Source organism: Tiliqua scincoides, chromosome 13, assembly GCF_035046505.1.
Source record: "Tiliqua scincoides isolate rTilSci1 chromosome 13, rTilSci1.hap2, whole genome shotgun sequence".
NCBI classification, from domain to species: domain Eukaryota; kingdom Metazoa; phylum Chordata; class Lepidosauria; order Squamata; family Scincidae; genus Tiliqua; species Tiliqua scincoides.
This window is the reverse complement of record NC_089833.1, coordinates 17,835,475-17,862,585: the sequence shown is the minus strand read 5'-3', so window position 1 is coordinate 17,862,585 and position 27,111 is coordinate 17,835,475. Positions and strand designations below refer to the sequence as shown.

General features: G+C 44.8%; 1 protein-coding gene across 1 annotated transcript in view; it reads left to right on the top strand.

The window, feature by feature from the left end:
- The first annotated feature begins 569 nt into the window (after positions 1-569).
- The window catches only part of LMTK2 (lemur tyrosine kinase 2), a 46,144-nt gene continuing 19,602 nt past the window's right edge, over positions 570-27,111 (top strand). Inside the window, exons 1-6 of the mRNA XM_066640881.1 lie at positions 570-696; positions 14,104-14,228; positions 17,060-17,204; positions 19,854-19,927; positions 21,891-22,009; positions 22,834-22,921. Coding sequence (XP_066496978.1) covers positions 570-696; positions 14,104-14,228; positions 17,060-17,204; positions 19,854-19,927; positions 21,891-22,009; positions 22,834-22,921 — 678 coding nt within the window. The remainder of the gene's footprint in view (positions 697-14,103; positions 14,229-17,059; positions 17,205-19,853; positions 19,928-21,890; positions 22,010-22,833; positions 22,922-27,111) is intronic.

The following is a 27,111-nucleotide window of genomic DNA, read 5'->3' as shown; positions in this document are numbered from 1 at the left end:
GGTATCCCTGTGGCTCCTCCTGCAGAGCATCTTCTTCCCCCTGGCACCGCCTGTCTCTACCATTCAGGCCTCTGATTGGCGGAACTGTCTGCCACTCACAGGCACCAGAGCTTTCCAACTATACACCTTTAGCCGAAGGGGGGGGAAGATGAAAAGCTTGTTTGTTATTGGCTAATCCCTTTGTCAATCTCTGCTCAGTCCCACCCCCCCCTCCCCACCTGTGACAGGTTTCTGGGCTCATCCGATTGGCCACAGCCCGGTGTTCACAGTCTCCGGGCCCCGCCCACCTCCTGCAAGTCCCGCCTCCCCTCGGGGAGCGGACCTGACGGCGATTGGCGGTGCGGCCTGTCAGTCCAGCTTGGGCTCCTCCCCGGAGTCTCAGGTAGCCCGGAAGATGGCGGCGGCGGCGGCGAGAGTGGCGGACGCTGCTGCTGTCGCCGGCTGAGGGAGCGGCCTGCCCCCCGTTCCGCCGCCCGGCCGATGCGGGGAGGGCCGAGCCCGCCGGCCGAGGGAGACGGGAGCGCGCCGGGCCGCGGGCGGCGCTGAGGGGCGAGGGGACCGGCGGCGGGATGCGCGGCAGGCGGCGGCGGAGGCGGCCGGGCCCGCTCCCGCTCCTGCCCCCGGAGCTCGCGCTGGGGCTGCTCTGCCTCCTGCTGCGGCTGGCGGGCGGCGAGGCGGCTCCGCTCCCGCGAGCAGGTACTGGTGAGGGGGAGGCAGGCCTCGGGGCTTTGGCGGGCTGGAGCAGCGGTTCCCGGCCCGGGGCCCTTGCCAGGAGAATTGGGGCACTGCTCCAAGCACGGCCTCGGGGTGGAAGAGGCAGGTTGTCTTGGGGTGCCTCGCGAGGCTGGCGTTGGCAGGACTGGCCGGACCAGTAGGAGGGCCCCGGGTTACGCAAAGGGGCTGCTAAGGGGAATGCAAGCAAGAAGATGTTGGGCGCGCTGGGCTGGAGGACGGGGATATTCCCGGGCTGGGTGTTCTTTTCACTCCCAAGCCACACCAGAGCCAGGCAGCAGACTGAGTGGCAAGGGACTCTGGACAGGCAAAAGGAAATATTTCTTTACCCAGCTTGTAAGTTCGTGGAACTCCTTGCCACAGGGTGCGGTGATGGCCTCTGACTTGGATGCCTTTAAAGGGGGTTTGAACAGGTTTCTGGAGGAAAAGTCTATCATCACAGGTTACAAGCCAGGAGGGGTATGTGCAACCTCCTGGTTTAAGAAGTAGGCTGCCTTAGAATGCCAGATACAAGGGAGTGGCAGCAGGATGCAGGTCTCTTGTACACTCCCTGAGGCATCTGGTGGCCTCTGAGAACTGAGCCCGGAGGCTTCCTTGGGCTGGTGGATAGTGGGATGTTTTGTGGATAGAGGAATTTTTTCCCTTTCACACAACACCAGAACCAGGAGACATCCACTAAAATCAAGTGTCAGGAGAGTGAGAACAGACGAAAGGAAATATTTCTTTACCCAACGCGTAATTGACATGTGGAACTTCTTGCCACAGGGTGTGGTGATGGTGTCTGGCCTAGATGCCTTTCAAAGAGGATTGGTCAGATTGATGGAAGAAATGTCCATTGCAGGTTACAAGCTGTGTTGGGTATGTGCAGCCTCCTGGTTTTTGAAGTAGGGTACCCCAGACTGCCAGGTGCAAGGGAGTGGCAACAGGATCTGTTGTCTTGTGTGCTCCCCGAGGCATCTGGTGGGCCCCTGTGAGATGCAGGAAGCTGGACTAGATGGGCCCCCTTTGGTCTGATCCAGCAGAGCCTGACACACGCTCAGACACTGCACAGCCTCACATAAATTCTCTAACTGTAGGGTGGCAAGCATGCCTGCTCATCTGTAGCCAGAGATATGCACTTCTAACGTGCTGTAGTTCTCTAAGTATAGCTGGGTGTGTGTACATATATGTACGTACTTACATACGTACATTTGGATGTATGCCTGCATTGCACATGTATATTTAAATTATAGTCCTGTCTGCAGACACACAGTGTGTGCCAGGAGACTGTGAACTTGTTTAACTCCCTCTAAAGCCATCTAAAGATACTGCCAAATCTTATGGCAGTCATTTTCATACGTAAATTTCACATTGTAGACGACGCAACTCCCAGTGGTGTTTTAAACACTAGTCCTTGAGATAAAGTCGTTCACGTGCAAGTAAGAGAGTTGGATCTGCTTGTCCATTTGACCTAGTATTCTTCCGTTGTGTATAATCTCAGGCTCCTATTAGCTACAACTGTTGAAAAGATTATGGAGCTAGTCATTGGCTAAGACTGTTGTTTGAAATACACTGGAACTGAACTGAAGAACTTCTGTTCTCCTAGTTCAGTCCTAAAGGTGGCCAGATGCAAAAGGGGACCAGGCTCCTGTAACCTTTAACAGCAGAATAGTAGGAGTTTTAGCAGGCCTAGCTTCTTTCACTCTTGCATGACAACTCCCTTAGCCAGTGAAACTTGTCACACAGGAGTGAGAGAAGCTACATCTCATAAGTTCACTCTGTGCCTTTAATAGTAGTGCAGCAGGTGCCTTGTCCTCCTTTGCACTGGGAGTGCACTAGAATTGCCCCAGAATGACAAGGGAAGTTCACTGTCTTGGCAGGTGGTCAGAGGGCATTTTCACATACCACATGAAGCACCTTTGGACTTTTCTTATAGGAGGGTGTGCCCTGTTAATGAGAAATGGGAAGAGGAAGAGCTGTTTAAAATCAAACGTACTTTCCAGCAGTTATCTGTGTCTTGTCTGCTCTGCAGGCACAATCATTGTAAAAAGCATTTCAGTGTTTGTGGGAATGTGCAAAAGTTTATTAAGGAGTAACTGATCCGTCTGAAATGATCCTGAGAGGCTGAGAATGTATCCAGAGGGGAGGTTTCTATTTTTAATAATGTAGGTGTTGGATGATGATGCTGTGAAGAATGGGTCCAAGCAGCCTTCATCGCTGGTATTTCCTTCTAGTTAGTACTGCCATGCTGTCTACCTTAGCTGCCCATCAGTGATTTCTACACTAGCATTTCTCGATGGCTTGCACATACTCGGTATGTGATCCATACATTGGTCTGTTCCTTCAGGTTCCATAAGTGGCTCTTCCGTTCCTGAGACTTGCATCTTGAGCTTGGGACTTATACTTTGCAGAGCCCCTTCCTACCTCCTGCTAGTGTAATCTGTTTTCCTGCTGCTCCAGTTTTGTTGCATACCTTTCCTGCCCCTTCTACTGCCTTCTTTAACATGTCTCGCCTACTTTTATGTACCTCACTTTGCACCGTAAGTTTAACAGCTCACTATTGGCTCTTTAGGCTTCCTCTTTCTAGCTGTGTTTGCCAGTAAATATTTTGGTTTCAGGCATGCCCCATCTTCGTAAGATGCTGAAAAACACACACACACTTGACTTCAACAGAATATTCGTTAAAGTATTATATGAAAACCGGGTAGATGGGACTCGTCAGCCTAGGAAGGCAGCTCATCTAAGAGAAGGAAACTCTGACCTCAAACCTCCACTGCCTTGTGGCTACATCCAGTTGTGGAAAAGGCTTCAGGAGTCAACCTCGAGGCAAAATCAGGAGCCGGAGTCCCTTAGGCAGTTCATGGCTGAACACAGTCACGTTCTGGCAACTCCTGCGACGCCGCTGGAACCAACCGTATTAGCTTCTGCCTTTCCATTGGACCATTCCAGCGACGTGGAGAGGGGGGATTTGCTGCATGGGTAACAGCCTATCCTCCATACCTTCTTTACCCAGGCTTCGCGCACTGGAGAGGACACTCCAACTTCGCCATACGGCGTCGGCACAACACGGGAAGCAGCAGTTTACTGGTTACAGACCAGGGACAGACTGCACTTGCTCCCGGTGTGGAAGGGATTGTCACTCCCGGATTGGCCTTTTCAGCCACACTAGACGCTGTGCCAGAACCACCTTTCAGAGCGCAATACCATAGTCTTTCGAGACTGAAGGTTGCCAATACAGATTATATGAAAACTGCTTAGAAGGACTGCATACCTGCTTATCCAGAGCTAAGCAGGTAAAGTTCACTCTGAACAAGGAAGTCTTACAGTGTTACTGGGAAGTACTTGGGTTTGGACTTTGAGCTGGCTGCAACTGCCAACATCCTGTTCATACATGGTTCACAGATGATACCATGTGGAGCATATGCAGTAATGGGTCACTGAGATAAAATTATCTAGGTTCTTTAAGGAATATGCGGTATTGTCAAAACGAGGCAATAGTTATCCAAGGGATACACAACTATAACAACATTCTCTATCTGTTTTCTTCTCCTTCTCCGTCCAGTCCTTTTTCTCTCATAGTACTAGATAACTTGGTACATTCTGTAGCAGCAGAAGCTTGATCACTGTCTCTTCTTCTGTTTTCTTCATTTGCCAGAAAATGTTCATGGAGAAAGTACAATTACTTTGAAAATGTCCTGTATTATCTGTCCCTTATACTGCCGTTCTTCAGTACAAAAGCTTTAAAATATTTGCCGTCCACACTTGCTGCAGCCCTAGGGAGTTGGGCTTAGATTGAATGACTTGCTCAAGGCTACATGGTGGGAATGGTGACGGAGCAAGGATTTTCTCCTGCCTTGAGGCTGATGCTTTACAGTCAGATTATTTTCTGTTTAAGCCAGGAGCAGGTGATAGATTGTTGCATTAAGAAAAGTGTTTGCCCAACTGTGCTTTCAGTGGTTCTACCGTGTAGCATTTGGTGGTTTTTGCAGCATTTGGAGGGACACGTGAATCCGTGGCTAAGGTGCTCAGAAACAGTAATTGGCTGCTGCTCTCCAGAGCCCAAGCTTGAAGCTGTTCCAGAAATGAGACTTCTTTGGTAACTTGAGATAGAATGGCATGAGAGTTGAGTTTTAATATGTGGAAGGTTTTGTGTGGCTGGTTCTAGGGAAATGGTTAATCAGTTTCCCATTCCAGACCTGTGTGATAAAACAGGCCACAGATTAAGGCAGTGGTTCGCACCGGGACTCACTTTTTAGAAGGAGAATCTGTCAGGATTCACCTGAAGTGATGTCATAACCAGAAGTGATGTCATCAAGCAGGAAAATTTTTAACAATCCTAGGCTGCAATCCTGTCTACACTTACCTAGGAATAAGTCCCATTTACTCTCATTGTTCAAGACATATACACGGTAGCCTGTTAAAAGTATAGATTGTAACATTTTCCCAAATGCAGACGTGTACTGTGGTAGCATCAAGTTTACTTTATTAAAAGTAAAATATTGAAATGAACGGAACCCACCTGAAATTTGCTCACGACCCACCTATTGGGTCCTGAACCATAGTTTGTGAAACACTGTCCTAAGGTGCTATTGATGCTCTTTGTTTTGGCAGGAGTTGCTGTTTGGTTTTCCGTAAACAGTCTTTTGGGTGAGCAGACAGTTGCTTGAGCAGACATTCTCAGCTTCCAAAATCTTTCTTGGTGCCTTGTCTTATGAATTTTTGTTGTTTTGGTGTTGTAGTTGAGACTAGGCATATTATGTACCATGAAAACTGGGAGCAAGTTGTGCAAAACATGTTGCTTTGCATAAATCTGCTTAAATCTGCTTAAAAGACTTTGTTTAATATTTGCATTTATAGATAACTTAGGTTGCAATCCTGTACATACTTACCTAAACCTAGGAGTAAACCTCACTGAAGTCAGTGAGACTTACTGTAGACGTACATAGGCCTGACCCATTAGATGCAGTCCTATGCATGCTTCCCTGAGAGTATGTCCCATTGTATACAGTCAGATTTTGATTGTGGATAAATATGCATTAAACTGCACTATTAGATGGTGTTTGGCAAAAATGGGCTAGTGATGGAGGATGTCGGGACACAACAAGGCCCGACATTTATCCTATAGGAGCTATAACAGAAGCTGAAAACTGTTCAGGGTACCAAGTTCCCTTTTTATCTGGTGACTTGCACTTCTGCAAGCCACAAAGTGGCTTTCCCATCAGATTGTTGTTCTGATTTTCATGTCATCATGAAAACAATGTTAATTCTGCTTTTTACTTCAGCTGCTTTTCTAGCTTAGTGCAGAGAGACTGCTTGTTCTCCATGTTTTCTCTTTCATTCAGTCCTTGACTGTACTATTTCTGAAATGTTTTGAATCCTTCAGTGCATTGAATTGATTCTTTTTTCAATCTGAGTTATTCTGCAGTTGGTAGCAACTCATAAGAATCATAAGAAAGAAAGAAAAAAAGCAGAAGTGAAAGCGCATTTCAACTTTCCTGTGGTTTTTGGTAGCCACTGTTGTGGTGGTTTGTGGTTAACTTTCTGCTCCCCTTGAAAATACGGCATGATTCGTTTTAGTTGCTCCTTCGTTGCATTGTTCAGCTAACTTGTCTCTGAAATATGCCACTCTTTCTTCATCTGCTACTTTGAACTATCTACTGCAGAGTTTCCCAAACTGGGGTGTCATGATGCCCCAGCCAGAGAAGCTGTACTTCTGCCCCCTTAAGGGGTGGGGTGACAGCAATGGTAGTAACATGATGGGACGATCATGCTGCTTCTGGTTAGGGAAGGGTTTTTTTACACTTACCTGGGGGTTGCTTTGGCTCCCTGGAGCATCCCCTCTGCAGCTCTCCCAGCAGCTCCAAACTTCTGTGAAAAAGAAAAAAAGAACACTTCCTGTTCTCGTCACAACCCCCAGATAAGTGTTGCTGCCCCTTCCCCTGCCCCACAAATATTGTATCTGCCAGTTCTCAAACTCTCCCTGAGACTTTGGGATCTGTCACCTAGAGTTTGCTGATATGATTTATCTTAAAATGTAACCTTTTAAATCCCTCTGTGGTGAAGGGGTCAGTTAAAAAGAAGAGACTATAGATTCAGGAGCTCTTAGGCTTGACTGAGGGTTTCAGGAAGGAATTTTTCCTTCCCTGCCTGGAAATGCTGCCACTCTGTGCTGACAGTACAGAGTTAGGTGGACCAATGATCAGACTTGGTAAGAGGCTTCCTGTGTAACTTCATAGATAGTACAAAGTTACTAAGACTTTGCTTAGCTTTGTCAATAAATTCTCAGATTACTAGCTCACATAGAAGATGTGGTATCCCTATCCCTGCACACACACATGTTTGCAATTTGTGGTGCATTCATGGTGTGGAAGGGGAAAAGAGGAATTCCTGTTTTCCAGTTTAGCGAAGATCCTCTTCTTTGTCAACTTTTAGAGTTATCCAGGAAAGTGGCTGTTGAAAAGCCTCTTATAAACTGATTAAAATACAGCTTATAGAATCTAATTGAATCATTATATTGCTATTTTCCCCTCTTGTTTGCCTTAATGTTAACTAGATATTACCTTGAAGTGTTTACTGACTTAAGTATGACACCTTCTTGGCTCATTTTTGCATTTAATTATCAGACCATTTCTATTTTTAACAATAACTATTTAAAGGGTTTGAGTCACTACTGAGGATGGAGGATGGGGGAGAAAGCCGTTGCAGGTTTTCAATAGAAAAATACCTCGGTTTAATTCCTGAAGAACATAAATTACCTAGGGAGGCAACATGCGATGCCCGTCATCTAAAGTGTGTTTACATTGCCTGCTGATCCTAAGTTGGTATAATTTTTGCAACATGTGCTTTGAAATGAGTTTGATTCTGTTACTTGCCTCCTCTAGTATCTTGCAGGACATGGAATGCAACGAAGGACAATAAAACCTGCTTATTTTGTAGTACAGGCATAGAATGGGTCTAGGAACTTCTGGCTAGAGATGGAGGTGACATAGTGAGAGGGAGGTATAGTGAAGGAATGAGCAGTTCAGTTGTTCTGGGAAGTATTTCTGATATGTTTTTGGAACTGGGGAGCAACCTTACCAAGTTTGATAAGCTCGTTTGCTGCTCTAACTACCTTACTCTTACTGGAGCACAATCCAAAACCGGCTCTCACAACCCACATTTTTCCAGAATTCTGCACCAGTCTGGATGTTAAGAAATGTAATTGCTGCTAAGATATACAGTATTGTTTCCTGGCTGGAGTGAGAATCGGGTTGGGATTTAATGTCTGTGATACTTTTGTTCGTTAAGGGAGAGGTCTGGTGTCTTGGCAGCTATTCTCTTCTTACTGGGTGAGATTTAATTGTGGCACAATCTTTCCTCCCCTATATTGTCCTTCAGCTGACCTACTTGTTTAACCGCGTCCTTATGGATATGAGAATGTAGATAATCAGCGTTAACTGCCCTGTGAACACAAATTATATCTGTGTATATAGAGCCCCTTTTTCCGTTCAAGATGTTGGCTTCCTAGTTCATTCCCATACTGCTCAGAGTGATAGCATTAGTATAACGTAACTTGATCACAGTATGAAGGGCTCATCATGCTTCTGTTTCTTTAAACTTTTAGTACTTATCATTGGTGTTTAGATGACAAAGCACTGAAGTAATGATTAGCAGTGCCTTAGCAACTGCTGTGTGTACAAGAACACTTCCATGACCACCAGGTGATCATAGGTTAATATCTTTAACCAGTACACCTGATTACACCTTTGTTTTACCAGTATTCTTAATATGATAAGTAAAGTTAACTCCTAACGTGTTTTCCTCTTGAAGGAAGGGTGTGTATGTTTAAAGGATTTTTTATTCCACCTGTCAGTTGCATATATTTTACATCATGTATTTAAAAGTTAACTATGAAAGGCAATTTTTTTTCAGTAGTGGACTTCCTGAGATCTAATCGCTAGCTTAAAAACCACTAAACCCATGAGGATGAGATTATTTTAACTTGGCACTTAGATCAGATTGGGTGCCAGGCACATGTATAAGGGAAGAGAGTGTCACCTCTGGGAAGGTTTTATTCCTGGTCATCGCCTATTTCACCTCAGAAGGTGTGACTTGTCTGAGTTTTATGTGTAACTGTGGTATTGGCAACTGGGTGGGTTTGTGAGATCATCAGATATCCTTGCCCCAGACCTTGTAGAACATCAGTGATTAAAACGCAAACTGTATACATCCACTGAAGACCAATACCATTGATGTTCTGTCTGTGTTGGGAACCTTTCAGTTGACTCTTTTAAAGATGGATGTTGTAAAGTACCCTTGTGGTACAACCACTTAATGGAGGATACAACAATACTTGAGGGAATATTTAACTGTGGTTGATTAGAAAATCCTACCATGCAGTCATTTTCCATGTGTTGAGCCTGAATGTTGGGTCAGGCAGCCTTCCTTGTGAGCCTTGTAAGGAGAAATAGTTGAACTGTTAGTGTGGGTACTGTCCAGACAGATAAAGCAGCTGGCATTCAACACTGTTAACCGTGGATGATGTGACTGTTCTTGAGTGTACTGTGGTCATAGTGTGGTTACTTGGAAGATTATGGGCTTGTGAGAGAACCTAACATATTTTGTGAAAGAATATGCAAGGTTGGCTAAGTTGTCATGGAAATATATGCTGCTAGTGGGATGATGCTGCGGTTGGGGGGGTATGATTTTTATGACTAATAAAGATAAAGGTTAACTTACGTGGGGAGCCAGGTAGAGCATGACTCTCGAGGTCTCGGAAACAAAGCGTACTTGAATGGCAGCTTATCTTAGGGAGCAGATAGCTTCTTGTACAAGGCAGGCAACCCATGGGGAGCTGCTCTGACCAGGATTTGGAGCACTGAAGGTTAGACTGCAGGTGTGCGTAAGAAATGGGAGAAGTTAATCAACCTTGAAAGGCCATTTTTATTATAATAAGCAGAGTGTGTTATCTTTGCTTGCCTAAAGGAGTGTTTGTGAGCAGGTATGTGAAGTGGTGATTATAAAAGCAGGACTATATAGTGACTTCAGATTGCAACAGTTCTGTGGCATTGGTCGCCAGGGGGATGGAAACTCCAGTGAGAAATGATGTCAGTGACAGAGACAGCAACTGTATTAATAGCCCAACTTTGACTTTAATTACCTGCCTGGTTGTCTCTGGCCACTTAGAATTTCTGATGGGCAAGTGGCAGTGCTGTGCCTTTTTTTAACTGCATATCGGCCAGTGGGGTGGCTTCAGCAGCACTTTGAGTGCACGTTATGCTTGTCTCCCCCCCCAGAATGTGCCAGGGAGTCTAGGGCCCTAGGGGTGTGTTCAGTTTTCACAAGGGTTGGATCCTCAGAATCGCTCGTGTGTTAGCTTGGATCTTAGTGTTTTTCTCATGCCCCTCCCCCTCCTTGCAGGTATTGCACAGCTGTGAACGTACCGTGTACAAAATGAACATTCCAGATCTTTTGGCACTCCTCCCCTTTGGCATGTTTCTTCATCCTCAGCACAGTATCCCACTGGTACTCCTGATTTTAGAAATGGGCTATTTCAGAAGGCCGTATGCAAGGGAGGGCACCAGGATGCAGGTCTCTCATTATCTGGTGTGCTCCAGATGTGCTAGAGGGAATTTCTAAATTTTTACTTTTGGTGATTTCCAAGCCTTCTTAATGTAATCTGTCAAAAATGTTGATATTTTATGTTGAACTGTAAATGTTTTATTAGTAATTTAGTATCTTAACTCCGTTTTTGATAAACGGGACTAGGACTAATTATGTTTGCTTTTATGATTTCTCTGGCCTTTCCCAGTTTGAAGAGACACTTTGCCAACAGTCTGAGGCTAAGAGGCAAAGAAGGAAGGCCCATAGCCAGGGAGACAGACCAGGGACAGACTGCACTTGCTCCCGGTGTGGAAGGGATTGTCACTCCCGGATTGGCCTTTTCAGCCACACTAGACGCTGTGCCAGAACCACCTTTCAGAGCGCGATACCATAGTCTTTCGAGACTGAAGGTTGCCAATACATGATGAGATCTATGCCTAATAAAGGTTTATTCATTCATTCATTCATCTGGTGTGCTCCCTAGGGCATTTGGTGGGCCACTGTGAGATACAGGAAGCTGGACTAGATGGGCCTATGGCCTGATCCATTGGGGCTGTTCTTATGTTCTTATGGTATGGATGAGTACAAAGAGGCATTCTGTAACATGATTAAGTATGAATTGGTCTTGCATCCTTGAGCTGTGAAAACGTCTGTCATATTTTTTCGCCAGTGGCCTCTTGTCTTGGGTAGCCTGTATTTGTTAGAGAAGAGAAATAAGAAGATGATAAAAAAGGACAATAAGCACCACCACATCCTTCCGGTTAAGATTCTTCTTCAGCCTTTTTGATCTCCTTCAGCAGGCTGCAGCAATGAGTAACCTTACTAATGCTGTTATAAACAGCCCTCTTCAGAGGATTTAGATTGATTTTTTTTTAATTAATATGGCAAATAACCTGAAAGGTCTCTTTCCTCGAGCAGCTTTCTATGCCCTTTGATAGGAAGTTTTTTTTAAACTCAATTATTTGTCAGGTTTTGCTATTGGGACTGATTTTGAAAGACTAGTGAAATAGCTGAATGTATAAAGTACACTATAGAATGGAACAGGGGTGTCCAAACTTTTTGACAGGAGGGCCACATTGTCTCTGAAACTGTGTTGGGGGCTGGGAAAAAAAGAATTAATTCAAGTTTCAAATTTGCATAAATTTACATAAATGAATATATTAGAGATGGAACTTGTATGAATGAATGAAGGTCCTGCAATAGCTCAGGGCCTATAAGAGGCCTTTCCTTTGCTGCCGCTGCTGGATCACAGATGTGAAACGGCAAGCAGTGGAAGGAGCCCTCCTCCCACAGTTCATGCGAGAGGTCGAACAGTTGGCTCTCATGCTTAGTGCAGTTGCATCAGGCCAGCGCGGGCTCCAGCAAGTCTTCGGAGGGCCAGAGGCTCATTGGAGACTGGGGGCTCACTGAGGGCCGGATTGGGAGTCCTTGAGGGCCACAAGTGGCCCCAGGGCTGGGGTTTGGGCACCCCTGGAATGGAATACAAGTCATTTTTCAACAATACTTCATTTTGGTGGTGTGGCTTGTTTTTGGGAATGCATCTTGCATGTGTGTTGGCATCCTTCAGTCTCGGAAGACTATGGTGTTGCGCTCTGAATAGTGGTTCTGGAACAGAGTGTCCTCTCCAGTGCACGAAGCCTGGGTAAAGTAGATGTGGAGGATAGACTGTTACCCATGCAGCAAATCCCCCCCTCTCCACGTTGCTGAAATGGTCCAGTGGAAAGGCAGAAGCCAATACGGTTGGTTCCAGCGGCGTCGCAGGAGTTGCCAGAACGTGACTGTGTTCTGCCACGAACTGCATCTTGCATAGCATACATTAAAAGTAGACATCTCTCTCCCTCTCTCTTTCTCTCTGTGTGTGTTTTCTTGATCTGTTTCTCTGAAGAAACTTTTCTTAATGCTGTTCTTGTCTCTTACATGTCAGGTTTAGGCTTGCTCATGTACATTGCTTTGCATTCATGACCTATCCATCCTCCAGGGCAGTTTCAAGTAGACTGATCATGTGTGCTTGTGTAAGCATGTCTCATATAGTTCCTGCAGGCCTCTATCTTCAAATAATACAAGATTGAAAGAGAGATTTGCTCTTGCGCCTTCTGGTGTCTCTCTCTCTCTTACAGTTGCCATTCTAAGCCTTGTCCAGGCTTTTACCTGTCAGCAGGACTTTGGGTGTTTTGACTTGAAAGTGTTGGGACTATTTGGCAACCTGGATTGCTACCTTCGTTTTATTTTTAACACAATATAATATAATAATATAATATACTGTATTTATATACCGCCTTTCTTGGTCTTTATTCAAGACTTTATTCAAGGCGGTTTACACAGGCAGGCTTATTAAATCCACGCAGGGATTTTTACAAATTGAAAGAAGGTTCTTTCTTTCAAGAACCACTACATTCAAGGTGTTACACTCCGATCTGGTTTAACATTCTGGCCTCCATCCTCCCACGCTCCGAGCAGATGGAACAGCTCAGCTGCAGCTTGCCAGCTGCTTCAAGGTCGCATGGTGCCGGTGGCCTCGAACTGGCGACCTTGTGGATGTTAATCTTCAGGCAAATGGAGGCTCTACCCTCTAGACCAGACCTCCTGCCCACAACACTTTGTAGTCTTTTGCTTGGAGATTTTTAAGAATCGTAGATAACTGTAGTGGAAACACACTGCAGCTTCCTGAAAGTGGTTGTACCTTTTGGACTTTGTTTTAAAATTGTGATGAAGTTTGAACCTGTTGCAGTTACTTATTTGATAATACAGTAATGATCATATGGGCTAATTCTGCCATGGGGAACACGGATTTGGTCCCCTTTCCCTACAGTTAAAGTAGCTACTTCTATCTTTAGATGCAGTGCTGGTCCAGCCATGAGGTGGGCTGATGCAGTTTGCACCAGTGGAGGGTGTGGCAGATTTGGGGTGCCCTTCACCCTGAGTCTTCCACCTGCCTCCAGCCCACTGTAGCTGTGAACTGCATTGATTTGCCCTTCACTTGCTAAATGTAATTAGGATTTGAATTGTCTGCATTTGCATTTGATGCTTTGTTTTTTTGGGTGGAGGAGTAAAATGCACTTTGATGGATGAGTAAGTCTTGTGGGAGGCCGAAACAACAAGATGAAGTTTCCTTAACTCTTGAAAATGGCAGAAAAATGATAGATCGTGGGTGGTTGTTTTAATATGATTGTCCTGGATGTCCTTTGAAATAAAGACATACAACTACATTCCGTTGAGCTGGGTTTCACAGAAGAGGCGAGTAATCAGAAAAAGTTGAATTTCTGCCTCTAAAGTGAGTTGGTGTTGACTGTATAGTGGACCCTCGGTATCTGTAGGGGATATGTTCCAGGACCCCCTATGGATAATGAAATGCCAGCAAATCAGAAGTGCCTTTTAGAAGCATCCAGGAGGTCTTCTGAGGTGCGGGGAATTGCAGGCCAGTTGGAAGGCAAGAAAGGGCAGAGAGCAGCATGGCTACAGTGCGCAGTCAGTTTTGAAAGGCAGAGGGAGGAAAAAAGGAAGTGAGGCAAGGCAGAGAGAACTGCTGTGGGGGAGCAAGCAGGTGGGAGGCTGGAGGGAATGTTGAAGCAATCCCCCTTCCAAAGCCAAGGTATCCAAGTGGGATTTGCTTCATCTAGGGTACCCAGCCCTGGCTACCGTTCAAATCAGTAGCATACCTGTGCCTGAAAGCGAAATGGTGGTGGCAGGTGCAGTGATATGAGCCACCTGAGGTTGGGTTGCAGTCCATTTTCAAGTCTCAACCCATCTGTTGAAGACCACTGTCCTATTATATGGAATCATATTTACTTTTACCCTCTCTTTGCCTTCTAGGGGAAGTCTCAACGGTTGAAGTTCCCATCTCAGTTGTGGTCCTTTCTGCTGGCAGCCTTGTAGCACTGATAGTGCTGCTTGTGAACTGTGTGACCTGCTGCAAAGAACAAGAGATAAACTTCAAGGTGAGCACAGGGAATATAAATGGTAGCATCCCTTTCGATACCATGGATACTGACTTTCACCCTGATCCTTTACTAGTGAAATTCACTGAGCTCTGTTATTACAGTGGTTTCCCAAGAGCCACTGAAATGACTTTATAGTGCTCTGTGTTTGGGGGCACTTTCTGAGCAGCTTATTGTTCCATTAAATGACAGTTGTTTCCGTGTACTTCGTTCCCATTTGCAAAGCAATTTAAAACAAGGAGAGTCTGGGAGGGGCTTCATATGTGACAGTAATTTACTCTGGAGTATTTGAGTAAATGGCAGACTTTGATCAAGTGTACTAACAGCCAGATTGACGTAATGAACAGGCTAGAAGCTACATGTGAATCTCTAACCCCTTTGCAACTGTGAAATCTGGATCTCTAATTGGGATGAAAGAGAATGAAATGGAGGGAAAATGCCTCCTTCTACCTCTAAAGAAAGCTCCTCATTACTACTTTTTTTTTAAACAGCTATAGGGATTCAGTTAAGAAATCAGTCTGCCTGAAGCTTCTATACAGTAGTTATTTCAAAAAGCATCTGTGGGTTCAGGTGGTCTCACTGATAGCTGGAGGAAGGAAGCTTTAAGGTATAGATTGGTTTGGAATGTAAAGCATGATACAAACAGGAGATTGTTCTCAGCTGGTAGCCAAGCATCACTGGGTGAGTGGTGAGCTTTAAAGGGTCCCTGTTATTAGCATTTTTTGTCCCTGTGGTATTCCCTTCCTGCTATGTTAGAGTAGCTAACCCACAATGAAAGCTGAAACTTTCTGTGTGGGAGAGAATCCTGCATTCTGTCATATGTTAGTGGAGCAGAAGAATCTTAGTCTCCCACCCCACCCTCTCCTCTTAGGAGGCATGTAGGTGGAAAACGTAAAACAGAAAAGCCACATGTGTTTAGAAGGACAGATCTAAACAGGACCCCACAGGAGCCAAAGCCAAGAGTGTTGAGTGTATACTTCTAGATGTGTGCATTAATTGCTGCCTTCTCTGGGGATGGTGGTGCTGGTGCAGTACTTGTATTATGGGATGACTTCTGGAGGTCTGGGACTTGTTAGGCCAGTCCTCTGTGTGGTTTCTTAGTGGACCAGAAGATGCTTCTGGGGAACCCACAGGCAGGATGAAGAGAAAACCGTCTCCTGCCATTGCTTCATTTGGCTTTTATAGGGATACTGCTGCTGAATGAAATGTGTGAACAGAAAGTTGTGCAGGCTTGCACTAGACAAAGTGGGTCTCTTTCAATGTCCTAAAATGTGTCCGGGGTGGATGAAAGTTGCAGTTTGAAACACTCTGCTTCCTTGCAGTACAGACTAGCAAATAATCTAGAGACCAAAGTGCATTTCCTTTGCTAGGGAAGAATGAAGAACTCTCCTGAGAGTGTTGGGAAATCAGTGCTTCACAACTCGCAACCTTTCCCCCATGTTATATGTGCACATAGATGTTGCCTAATGTGCCGTGTCATCCTACAGTGTTTTTCGGTGCATCTAGTTGTACAAATGGGCAGCTGAACTTAAATGTTCTTAAAAATGTTTCAGGCACTATTCTGCGTGCAGCACAATGTGACCATAAGCTTCTAGTGCTGATAAAAATAGGTATCAAAATTATTTTTCATGCTGTGTTGGGTCTTAATTGTAATCTACATCTTAATTAGCTGATTGGAATTTACTTTTTCAAAACTGCCTTCATTTTCCTTTTTTTTTTTTGCACTTTAAATATGTAAAAGTTGGCACATGTGAAATTTTTGTGGTGGGATCATGGTGGCAAAGTGGGGGTGTCCTTTCACTGCTCAAAGGGTGCTTAGGGCAGGGAAGAAATTAGGCTGAAGGACTGCATGTCTTTGGAGCTGAATACTCTCTCTTTGGATATGTTGGCTAGTGGAGCATTTCTGGTTGACTGATGAAGGCGGAAAAGGCATGCCCCCGTATCCATAGGGGATCTGTTCCATGAACCCCCTGCAGTTAAGGAAACTGCAGATACAGGGAACCCTGTGTCTCTCCCCGCCCGCCCCCCGGGGGTGACTGTTAATGTGATTTAAAAGCTTACTGGACCGAAAATACTCTTCCTTACACAGGTAGCGCGCAGGCTGTGTCCTGGCAACCTGAACATGAAAACACTCAATCAAGGTTAACAGTAGTTTTTTTTCAAGCACTCAGGCTACTGGGAGGCAGCCTGCGCATCTCTATAAGCCAATAGGCTTATAGCTACCTGTGTAAGGAAGGGTATTTTTGGTCTAGTAAGCTTTTAAGTCACATTAATGGGGGTGCAGGTCCCCTCCTAGGTCTGAAACTGTGGATACTGGATCTGTGGTTATGGGGACCTGCCTGTATTGTCTCCTAGCATCTCCAGGGACCTGACATGGAAGAGGACCCTGGGTCCAAAAGATGCTCTCCAGGGAGCAATGGAGACCCACAGTGGCTTCCCCAGGTATCTACCTTGGTGGCTACTTGTGCTGGCTAAGGGAAAGAGCATTCTCTCTTCTGGCAAATCCCAGATAATTGTCTGTATGCTGACCTCTGCTACCAAAGATGCTCCATGGTGGTGTGATAGGTGCCATCCTTGGGGGGTCAGTCTTGTTTTCCAGCACGTGCCCCTTTATTGTTCTGCAAGGATAGAATGTGCCTGCTGTGGATAGATGCTCGCCACATCTACAGTATCCCTACCTTGTGTGTCTCCATGTTAACAGGCAAACTGCAAAATACTAAAATGTTCGGTTTTGGCCAAGCTACACTTCTGGATCAGATTTGGTATATGGTATATAAGCAAGCCCCAAAGGCAAATCCTTTTTTGTTATGTCAAACTTCTGGCTTTTGTAGGAGTTTGAAGACCACTTTGATGATGAGATAGACTTCACGCCACCTGCAGAAGACACCCCGTCTGTTCAGTCTCCAGCTGAAGTGTTTACCCTTACTGTTCCCACTGTTGCTTTACCAGCTCCTTCCCAGTTTCAGCTTCCTACAGGTAAGATGATGGCCTTAGAGCTCCCTCACCTCAGCTGCAGTTACCAGGCATGGCACTCTCCTGTGAAGCTTGGTCTTGAGCATAGTTTTCTTCTCAGTATTGTTGGCAAATGCAAAGCGAATGCATTCTTTTCCATGGTGTTCTGTGCCACATGCTGGTCTCTGAATTGCTATGCTCGTAGCATAGCACCATATAACTGACCAGTTACCATCGCTTCTGGTGTTCTGATGTTATTGGTATTGGTGATGAATTTCTGATGGTGTTAAATCAGTCAGAAGCTGTGTGTCAGATGGAATTGGGTTTTTCTGGAAGGCTTACCATGGCCAGTATGATAAACCATATTTGGAAAGGTTAGAGCTCCCCTGCTCTTGTTCTCTAGTCACTCTGCTTCTTATGAGACCTGCACTGTTATGAGGATCTTGACACTTAAACATGTGTACCGTGTGAATTCCATATTTCGGAGTCAATCAGGCTATCATTCACTGGGCATTTTGCTTGCTGTATATGATTGTACTGTATTCAAATCTTGCATAGCTGCTCGGGTTCAAGATATTTTAGTTGAGTTGCTGGCTGCCTGACATGTTGTTTTTTGACAACAGATACCCAAGGAGTGAGTTACATGTTTCAATTCCAAAAATTCATATTTCTGTTTTTTTAAAATGAGAGAGGATATGTATGTATGTGCGGGCGGATGGACGTATGTATGTTTCAGGAATGTTAAAAAGCTCTTACAGGAACTGCCAAAGCTGCCATATATTGAGTCAGACCTGAGTCCATCCAGTTTGGTATTGTTGGTGCCGACTGGCAGTGGCTTTCCAAAGTTTCAGAGAGAAGCTTTTCTCTGCCCCAGTATCTGGAGATACTGTCAGGTGTTGAAGCTGAAATCTTCTGCATTCAGAGCAGATGCTCTTCCACTGAGATGTGGTCCTTCCCCAGGGTCTCCTCTGAATGTGCCTCTTGGGTTTTAAGTATTTGTTTCATATTTGACACATTTCCTTTCTAACCGTTTCTCTGATGAGAAAAGCACTTATATTTTTGATGCCCTAGCATGTTTGTATATAGGGTGTAGTAAACTGCATTATTCTAGGGATTTTAACTGTATTGCATATTCTGCATCTCCCCCCTCCCCCCCCCGGCTAGGCTTTTATTTTATCAGGTTCCCACAAAATGCTATTCCGGTATGCGATGATTCTCTTCACTGAGCTTCTGAGCACACTTTAAATAGGAGTTGCAAGAACCTGATAAAAATAGCTTTCATTCTGTTCTCATTTGGGAATCTGAACACAGAAAATGGAGACCTTTTCTAAACCTTCATATGCTTCATGGAGGAGGCTTGGGTGGCTTCCTGCCACATCGAAAGCCTGAAACAAACTTTTAAACTTCTGCAGTGATTTGAGGTTGGGCTGTGTATAATACAAGAGTAGGCGAGTGAGTGGTGGTAGTAGTGAGGGAGTGGGCAGATACCCGGGGCATGGCCTGAAAGTGCATAATGCAGCCACCTTATCTGACTTAAATGGGTCTCTGTCTGGTCAGGGTCTGGATGAGAGACAGTTGGGGAACCAAATCTGGAGTTCTATGTTGGAAATAAATGCATGGGGGTTCTGTTGATGGTGTGTTGGTGCCCCCCTTCCCCCACTGCTTCAACTCTTAAAGGGAGCAGAAATGTAGAGGAGTGTGGCAAGCTCTGGTGCTCTAGCCTGCCACTCTTTTGACCTCTGCTTTTCGGTTCTTCTCTTTTAAAAGTCAGCAAGCTTGGAAGGAAGAGCATCAGTGGGGTATGGACACTGCCTTAGTTGGCCTCTAGGGCAGCCTTGCCTTGCCTTCTTGTGAACTTTCAGGGGGTTCTCGCTGGTCAGTCTAAAGATGAAACACTTGGTTGCATACACCCTCCTCTGACTTAGTAATGCAACTGGTTCATTTGTGTGCTAATTGTAGTTGGGGGTGATGTTCCTGTTCCTCCATTCAGGTGCACATTGCAAGGGGCAGTTTCCATCAGTAGTCAGTAATACTGGCTTAATGACTCTAAACTGCTGAAAAACAGTTGCACGTTACTGTGGCAGTGACTGGTGATAGTCATCTTTGTGTTTTTGCTTCATGGGGGGGAGGGCATTAGATTGTCTAGGCAGAACTGCAAACTCTGGTGAGGTAAGTAGACAATATAAATTAAGACAAAGGGTAGCAGAAGAAAATGTAATGGTGGAGGGCAGCAGATGGTGTCACCAGGAAGGCTGTTTGGAAAGGGGTGTCTATTGAGGCTTGCAGGTCAGTGGTTGTGTGATTAGTTGAGAGTTTGGACCACTACCAGTGTGTTTTCTCTCACTGGTGTTCTGAAAAGTGCATAGAGAAGCCAACAAGTGTGTGTGTTTCGAATGAGTGGTCAGGTTTGAGTCTAAGCTTGAATGCAGCTGGCTTTCACAATAGTATGGAGAAAACATTTATTTGGTTTAGAGTTAAACAATACTGCGTACAGTACTGGTCATCTGATATAAAGCAAACTGGTGAGTGTTAATTACAGCAAGTTGCTTGTTTCTGCAGATCTGGCCGAAACCTATATACATGCTCCTGAAGATGTTTCTGTTTTCAGAAAAATGTCCCAAATACAAAACGGTGGCTACCCTTGTTGATCTGTGCTTTTGTTTGCTTTTGCAGGAAGCTTGAAGTCTCAAGTTGCACGTCAAAACTTGAACTATATCCAAGAAATTGGGAGTGGCTGGTTTGGAAAGGTGGGAAGACTGTTTTCTCTTCCGTGTTGTCATTCTCTAGTTCACTCACTTCTCTGCTTAAACTGAATTTCAGTGCTGTGACAAGCAAAATCAGCACGTCTTGAAGTGTGAGCTCACCAGGGTGTTAGTGAGAAGCTTTAGGAGAAAACTTTTCCTGTTCATATTTGAATTTCAAAACTGAAATTTTGATAAGTGGCTGAAAGATGTGTTTAAGCACTGTTCACTTTGACACACTTGCGTTGGTATCAGAGTCCAAAAACAGCCTATCTTCCAGAATCTTCTGGATTAATAAACTTATTGAAGCATGAACTTTTGTGCCACAAAATAAATGCTGGGACTCCTTGAGCTGGTCTGTAGCAGCTTCCCCTCTGCAACTCAGTCTCGTGACTGTGCATTCTGGGAGTGTGATGTTTTGCTTCTTGTTAGAAGCGATTGGCTTCTGTGTGACACAGAGGGAGAGAGAGCTGGGTCATATGAAGGGATTTGCTTAATATAAGAGCCCTGTGTTTCCTCTTTTTTGTCTCCCCCATTCATGGGTGCAAGTTATGCCAGACTGTTCAAGGGTCCAGGAAGTATGCATTCATTTTCATTCAGCCCTTCCCCATCCCTCTTGTTGAGGACTGTAGGCTTGGATTTTGTGTTCCTTGACTAACCAGATGTGGGGGGGGGGGCCCTAGGAGGGAATGTGGGATGTGCACATAGATCTTCCCTATCTGCCCCCCACAGCCCGGTGTGATGTCCTTGCATGTGCTGAAGGACTGAAACTGGAACTATTCTGCCCTAATGGGAATGGCTGCATGCAGGGAAGGATAAAGCTCTTGATCTGGTAATGGAATTTGGTCTTGTGCTGTGCTGTGTGGTGAGCACAGAGTTGCCTCTAAAAACTTAATTTCTGCATACACAACTAATGTATTGGGTACAGCTCCAGTACCCTTCAGATTTTTAAACCAAAGCACATATATTTTCCTATAATTTGTATGTTTTTTTAAATAACCCAGGAAATGGTGACTTTAAATATATTCAGCATTTCAGAAAATTATTTCAGAGAGAATGAGATCTCCTTTGACATTTGCATAAGCACCCTGAGTTGGATGCTTGATAAGCAATTAGTTTTACAACTTGATTTAGCTAGGAATTTCAAGTAGGCTGCAAGCATAATTTTTTGAGCTTTATCTGGAGAGAAGGGGGTGGTGGGTGGGTATACTAAATTCTGACCTTATTTTTAAAATGGCTAACTTCTTCCTGAAACATGAAGTTGCATGTTGGAATTTTACATTTATTGAGCCCAGTTCTGTAATTGGAATTTCTGAGGAGCCGACAAAAGCTGCATGGGAGGTCCTAAGTAGGTGGATTGGGGTCCAGGTGTGGGCTGCAATCCAGCCTCAGGTGGGCCACAGTTGAACTGACACTGCCATTTTGTTCTGAAGCTCTGGGCTGCACTGTCTGAACCATAGTCAGTGCTAGAAGTCCTAAATGAAAGAGATCCTAACAGAGACTGATTCTGGAGAGGTTGTTTGACCAGTCCTCCAATCTTCAGTGGGCCACCCTCAGTCTCCCACCCATCTGTCCGTTCTCCTACCACAGTCTCTTCTTTGCCTCACTTCCTCTTTCCCTTCCTCTGCCTTCCACGACTGAGTTTGTGTTTCCATACCATTTTCCGCTCCTCCTCTCCTGATTAGCAAGGAAGAAAAGATGGGCCAGAGCAGTGCCATATCAGCACATGTTGATTGGCCTCCTCTGAAGGAGAGGAGAACCTGTGGGGTTCACTCTCCAGCCCCTCTTGCCTGCTGCGTTCTTGAATGTGGTGTTTGAGGTGGGTCTTGGCTGTGGACAAGTTGAAGGCTGCTGGACTGGTTGGATGAATGGCTTGACTTTGGTACAAGGTGGCTTCCGAGGTGGTTCTTCAACATGCATTTTGATTTGCTCACACACAACAGCTCTCATTTAATTAAAACTGTTTCAGGTTCTCCTTGGAGAGGTTTACTCGGGTACCAGTGTAGCAAGAGTAGTTGTGAAAGAACTGAAACCAACTGCTGGCCCGAAGGAGCAAGAGCGGTTTTTGAGGCATGGCGAGCCTTATTTGTAAGTAACATCTCAATAGCTTGTAGTGCAAATGCTTGTTTGCGTATTAAGCATGCACCCTGAAAAATGGTTATATGCTTGCCTTGTTCTGTAGTAGTGTTAAATAATACTGCACATCATTTTCTGAGCGTGCCTGGTACCTCACTTGTATTATCTCCCTGTTAAAACAATCCTGTATGGAAGTACTTATACGTTGCCAGTGGGAACACCGAGGCTGAGAGGACATGGCTTATCTTGGTGACTTCCGACGTTTTTCATTTCACAGCAAACTGAGAAGGCTCTAAAATTGTGAATGCACACCATTAGTTTTTTTTGACAATTGACAAGGCACACCTAATGGCTAACTGGGGGCTCACATTTCCCAATGGCCTGACTAGTATATGGCCCTCCCCCAAACTCCCACAGAGCGCCAGTGTGCTGCAGCACAGTGGTTGAAAATTGCTGGCTTATTTTAGGGTTGCCTAGTGAGTTAACAACAGTTGCGAGATCTGGATCAGGGAAGTTCTGATTCTCAGATTGGTCTCTTGGCTCCAACTACTTTCATGGCTATAAGGTATGAAGTAAAACTGAAAAATGATGGGGGGGGGGGGGACCTTACCAGACTGAAAATTGCTAACAAGTCACATTTCCAGCAGCGTCTGGTGGGACAGAACAATGCTACACAGTCCTCCTGGCAGTGCAGTCAGATATTAGTTGCTGTGTACTGAAGTATCACACATTGAAAAGCATTGCACTGAATGGTCATGTTTAAGACTGCCATAAGCCTGAAATGAAACCGAGAGGTGTTGGCTTAAAATAATCCTTCTTCAAAATATTCTTTGCAGCATCCTTCAGCATCCTAATCTCCTCCAGTGCTCTGGACAGTGTGTGGAAGCCATTCCCTATCTTCTGGTGTTTGAGTTTTGTGACTTGGTAAGTAAAATGCCACTCACTTCATTGGAACAGCAGCTGACTGTTTGCTAGCATTGCGCTACTTGAACTGTTGGTAACTTACTTAGAACTGGGTTCTGGTTTTCAGTATTACTTAAATGAACTTAACCAGTGGCTTCCTCTGCCCAAGAGCCACTAAAGGCAATGAGAAACTGTAGATTAGAGGGCATTGGTCTGTGCCTTTCTTGGGTGTAGTGCTATGCAATTTGTGCAGATTGCAGGAAGCTGCTTGACTTCCTAATTGCTACTACACAGGGCCTAAGACCTTGCTCCTGGCTTTCAGTAGTATGTAGTCCATTTGGTGGAATCTTTGATTTCTCCTCTGAATAGCAGGCTTTGCTTCTTACCACCATAATTAAGTCACAGATCAGTATAACGGGTCAGTTCTGTCTGCTGCTGTGAATGTCTTTCAGTTGTAAATTCTTCCTTGCCTTGATAACTTTCTATGTCGACCTGTCTCCATAACAAGATCAGTACAGAAATATTTGAATGTTCAGAAACCTGATTTAAGTGCACCATTTCCCTCCTCACATGCCGGAAGGATAACAGTGAGCTAGTTCAGATGTCATCTGGTGTCATTTGATTGTCTGAACTGAGATATTTGTGGCTTAATTCAGGTTTGTTCACCTAAAATAAACCATACAGTAGTCTCAATCCATAACTGGAAATTGGTTGGTCAGTGCAAGCTTTTCTTAACTGGGGCTTGTCAGTACCTACTCTAAATACCTCTGGTCATGTAGAGGTGGCATACCACAGTGGCTAGGAAACTGAGGGCCCAGTCCTGTCCAGTGTTCCAGTGCTGAAACAGCACTGCATCACTGTGGGGGATGGGGCAGTCATGGAGCCTCCTCAAGGGAAGGGAACATGTTTCCTTACTTTGGGGCTGCGCTGCACCTGCATCGGGGCTGAAAAGTTGGATAGGATTGGGCCCTGTGCTGCTAGCCGGTATTCTGAGTTTGAATCTCCTCTCTGCCATTAATATGTTAGGGGGGCTTAGGCAGCCCTCTCGCCCTCAGTTTCCCAGAGGGGATGATGATGATGCTTACACAGTTGTTGTACTGCCTTGATGCTGTCCTTGCATGTGAAGGGCTTTTGTGTGTTCAGAAAAAAATACTATATGCAAATGTTAATTATTTTTAATTAGTGCATCTAGAACAAATTTTCTTTCAGGCTAGGTGAGTTCTGAGCTTGACCTACTAATGCTCGTTTTATAATTAGCTTGCATCTCTAGAAGTGTTCAGTGCTAATTAGCTTTCTGTTTTCTGACCTTTGGAGGGTGATGTGCAGAACCCACTCAGCATGTTTCAACTGTTTTTGAATGACTTGGATGTACCCGAACATTGTCATGTTTCTGAAGTACTTAACCGGATTCCAAGAAGCTTTTGCATATTAAAAATTGACCTAATTCATATTGTGTAGTCTTTTAATTTCAGTTGCTTAAATACTTTGCCTAGATCTTGCAGGGCTCAATCCAGGCAAATATTTTATTTGCCAAGATGGAATACATTTCTGTTATAGCTGGTGCAGTAAGCTTCTATGGTGAAGAATGCATTCATAAACTTGGGAGTGTAGTTAAATGATGACCATACACATTAACCCTAGTTGTTGCAATCTGCGTCATTTAAACTAAATGTGCTCTTGAAAGTAGGATAATGTGTGACAGTTGCAAGAATAGTGTGAGATGTGTGTAACTTTTGCAGGTGAGGAGAAGAGGCGGGTTGTGAGGCTGGTGTTAATTGCACGTTGGGGTGTGCAACCCTGTTAACAGATGCTGTGAACAGCCACACCTCCACTGAGTGACAGTATTGGGTACTGTGCAGTAAATGTATTGATCACAAAGCAGCAGGTGTTCTTTTCCATTGCCCAGTTTATGCCCTTGTGGTGCTCTAGCTCTTGTGGTTTGTAAGCATGCAGCGTGGTGACTTTTCCCAATGATAAGATACTTGCCCTGGGCTAACAGGATATGCAATGCGGTTCTGTGCATGTTTACTTGGAAGCAAGTCCTACTGTGTTCAGTGGGGTATATTCTCAGGTAAGTGCATATAGGACTGTGGCCTTAGCAGCATTCTATAAGGATAGTTCATGTCAACACTCTTGGACCTTATTTTCATATGCTTACCTCTGAACCTGTCATTCTTTTATTGTCTCTGTACCTGTGAGGTGAAATGAAGATTGTGACTTTGGGGTGAGGCAGGTCTTTTCCTAAAGAAAGAAAAGACAATTTGCATCTTGATAGTGCTCTTCAAATACCTGGTGGGGTGTCATATGGAAGAAGGGATAAATTTGATGTCAGCTGTCTCTGAAAGTAGAACTAGATCCAGCGGGTGCAAACTGCAAGAGAAGAGATTCCGATTGGATATTGGGAAGAAATTCCTGATGGTAAGGGTGGTTCAGCAGTGGAACAGATTGCCAAGGGAGGTGGTGGATTCTCCCTCATTGGAAATCTTCAAGCAGAGGCTTGACAACCATCTGCCGGAGGTGCTCTGGGTGTATTTCCTGCTACAGGCAGGGGGGTTGGACTAGATGACCTTTTAGGTCACTGTGTTTCTGTGATTCTTATGAAATTCCTTTCCCACACATGAATGGCAGGCCTGCTGCACTGGTTCAGGTAATGACCTGGGAAGTCCCTGGGTCTGATCTCTTGTCTGTCATGAGCTCCACTGGGTGGCCTCAGTGTGCCCCTCTTCTCTCCCTGAATATGGTAGCAGTAAACCAGCTTACAGTAGCTGTGTCATTAAGCCCCCGTGTTCTACTTAGCTGCAAAGAATCCTTCCTATTGTAGGGGCATGTATCCATGATGGTGGTGCACTGGCAATCAGTACAGTTGATATAATACAGACATGAGAAGCTCATATCAACTCATTCTGTCATTAGCTGAGTGGCTGAATTTTGCACAAGCTGAAATTTTTCAGAATGTCTTCAAGAGCAAATCCATATGAAGTGCATTGCAGTAGCCAAGCCTGTGCATAACGGGATTGCTGAAGTGAGATCCAGACTAATGTACATGTTGTGTTTGGCATAATCGGCATCACGTAAAAGAAAATAAACATTTAAAAACAGCAGTACCTCAATAAAGAGGGCTAGTTTCTCTCATTACCTTTTGGAAAAGTATTGCTGCCCCTGTTTTTTAAGCAAGCAATTGTCCATTGGGGTTGTCTTGCCTCAAGTAGTAGTAGTAGCTTAGGTGTAGTAGCTTAGGTGGTGTGTTTGTGACAGTCCTCTTGATCTATAATAAATTAGTGGTGTATCATTTCCTGTCATCACAGGGTTTTACCAGGTTAAAAATAGTGTAATGCGCTTATTAACCATAATATATTACTCAGTTGTGTGTGGCCAACCTTTTGTCAGTGCACAGAATTTCTTGTTGATAGAATGATGAATGAGGAGCAAAAAATTGTCTTATAAGTGGCTGCAACATTTACATTGCAAGACTGACTTGCCTGTTGGCCAGACTGGCTTTTGTGAAAAACGCTTTGGAAATGTTTGCAACTCAAGGAGCAGAAAAAGTGAGCTGTCTGCCATCCTTGCTTATGCATGGCCTCTCCTTCATAGCAGTCTGTTGCTTACCTGGAAGGAGTTCTTGAACTGTAACTGCTCAGAATTTCCAAACATGGAAAAACTTTTGCCTTTAAACTTTTTATTTTCTCAGCTTCCAAAGGAGTAGCAGCTGTTGCAAGAAAAGCAGTGTCTTATAATGCCTCAAAAGACAGACCAGTTGATTTAATCATGAGCTTTTGCGGGTGTCAGTTCACCTGAAGTGTCACACATCTGATGAAGTGGGACACAGGCATTTTAAACAGTGAACCAGCAAGGCTGCTGTTCACTTAGCCTTAATTCTAGGCTCTCTACAATTGGTTTTCCATGCCTTCCTTAGACTTTCTCTCAAGTAGGTGCCTACCACTGCACAGTCACCTGAGATTCTTACACCATTGGTAGGATTAAGGTGGCTTCTCCATGCTTTGAGCATGGACTGCAAGATGCTCTTCTGTGGTCTTCTTGGGGGTTTGCAATAGGGTGATGCAGCTCCTCGGATATTCATGGCAGACAGCTATAGACAAACAAAAACTTGGAGATGGAGCCGGCTACATGGAGATAGCCGGCAGTGGGGAGGAATTGAAAACAGCCTTCTTGGGACACTTGTCTTGTGCCTTCAGTTATGTGTTGCAAGTCTG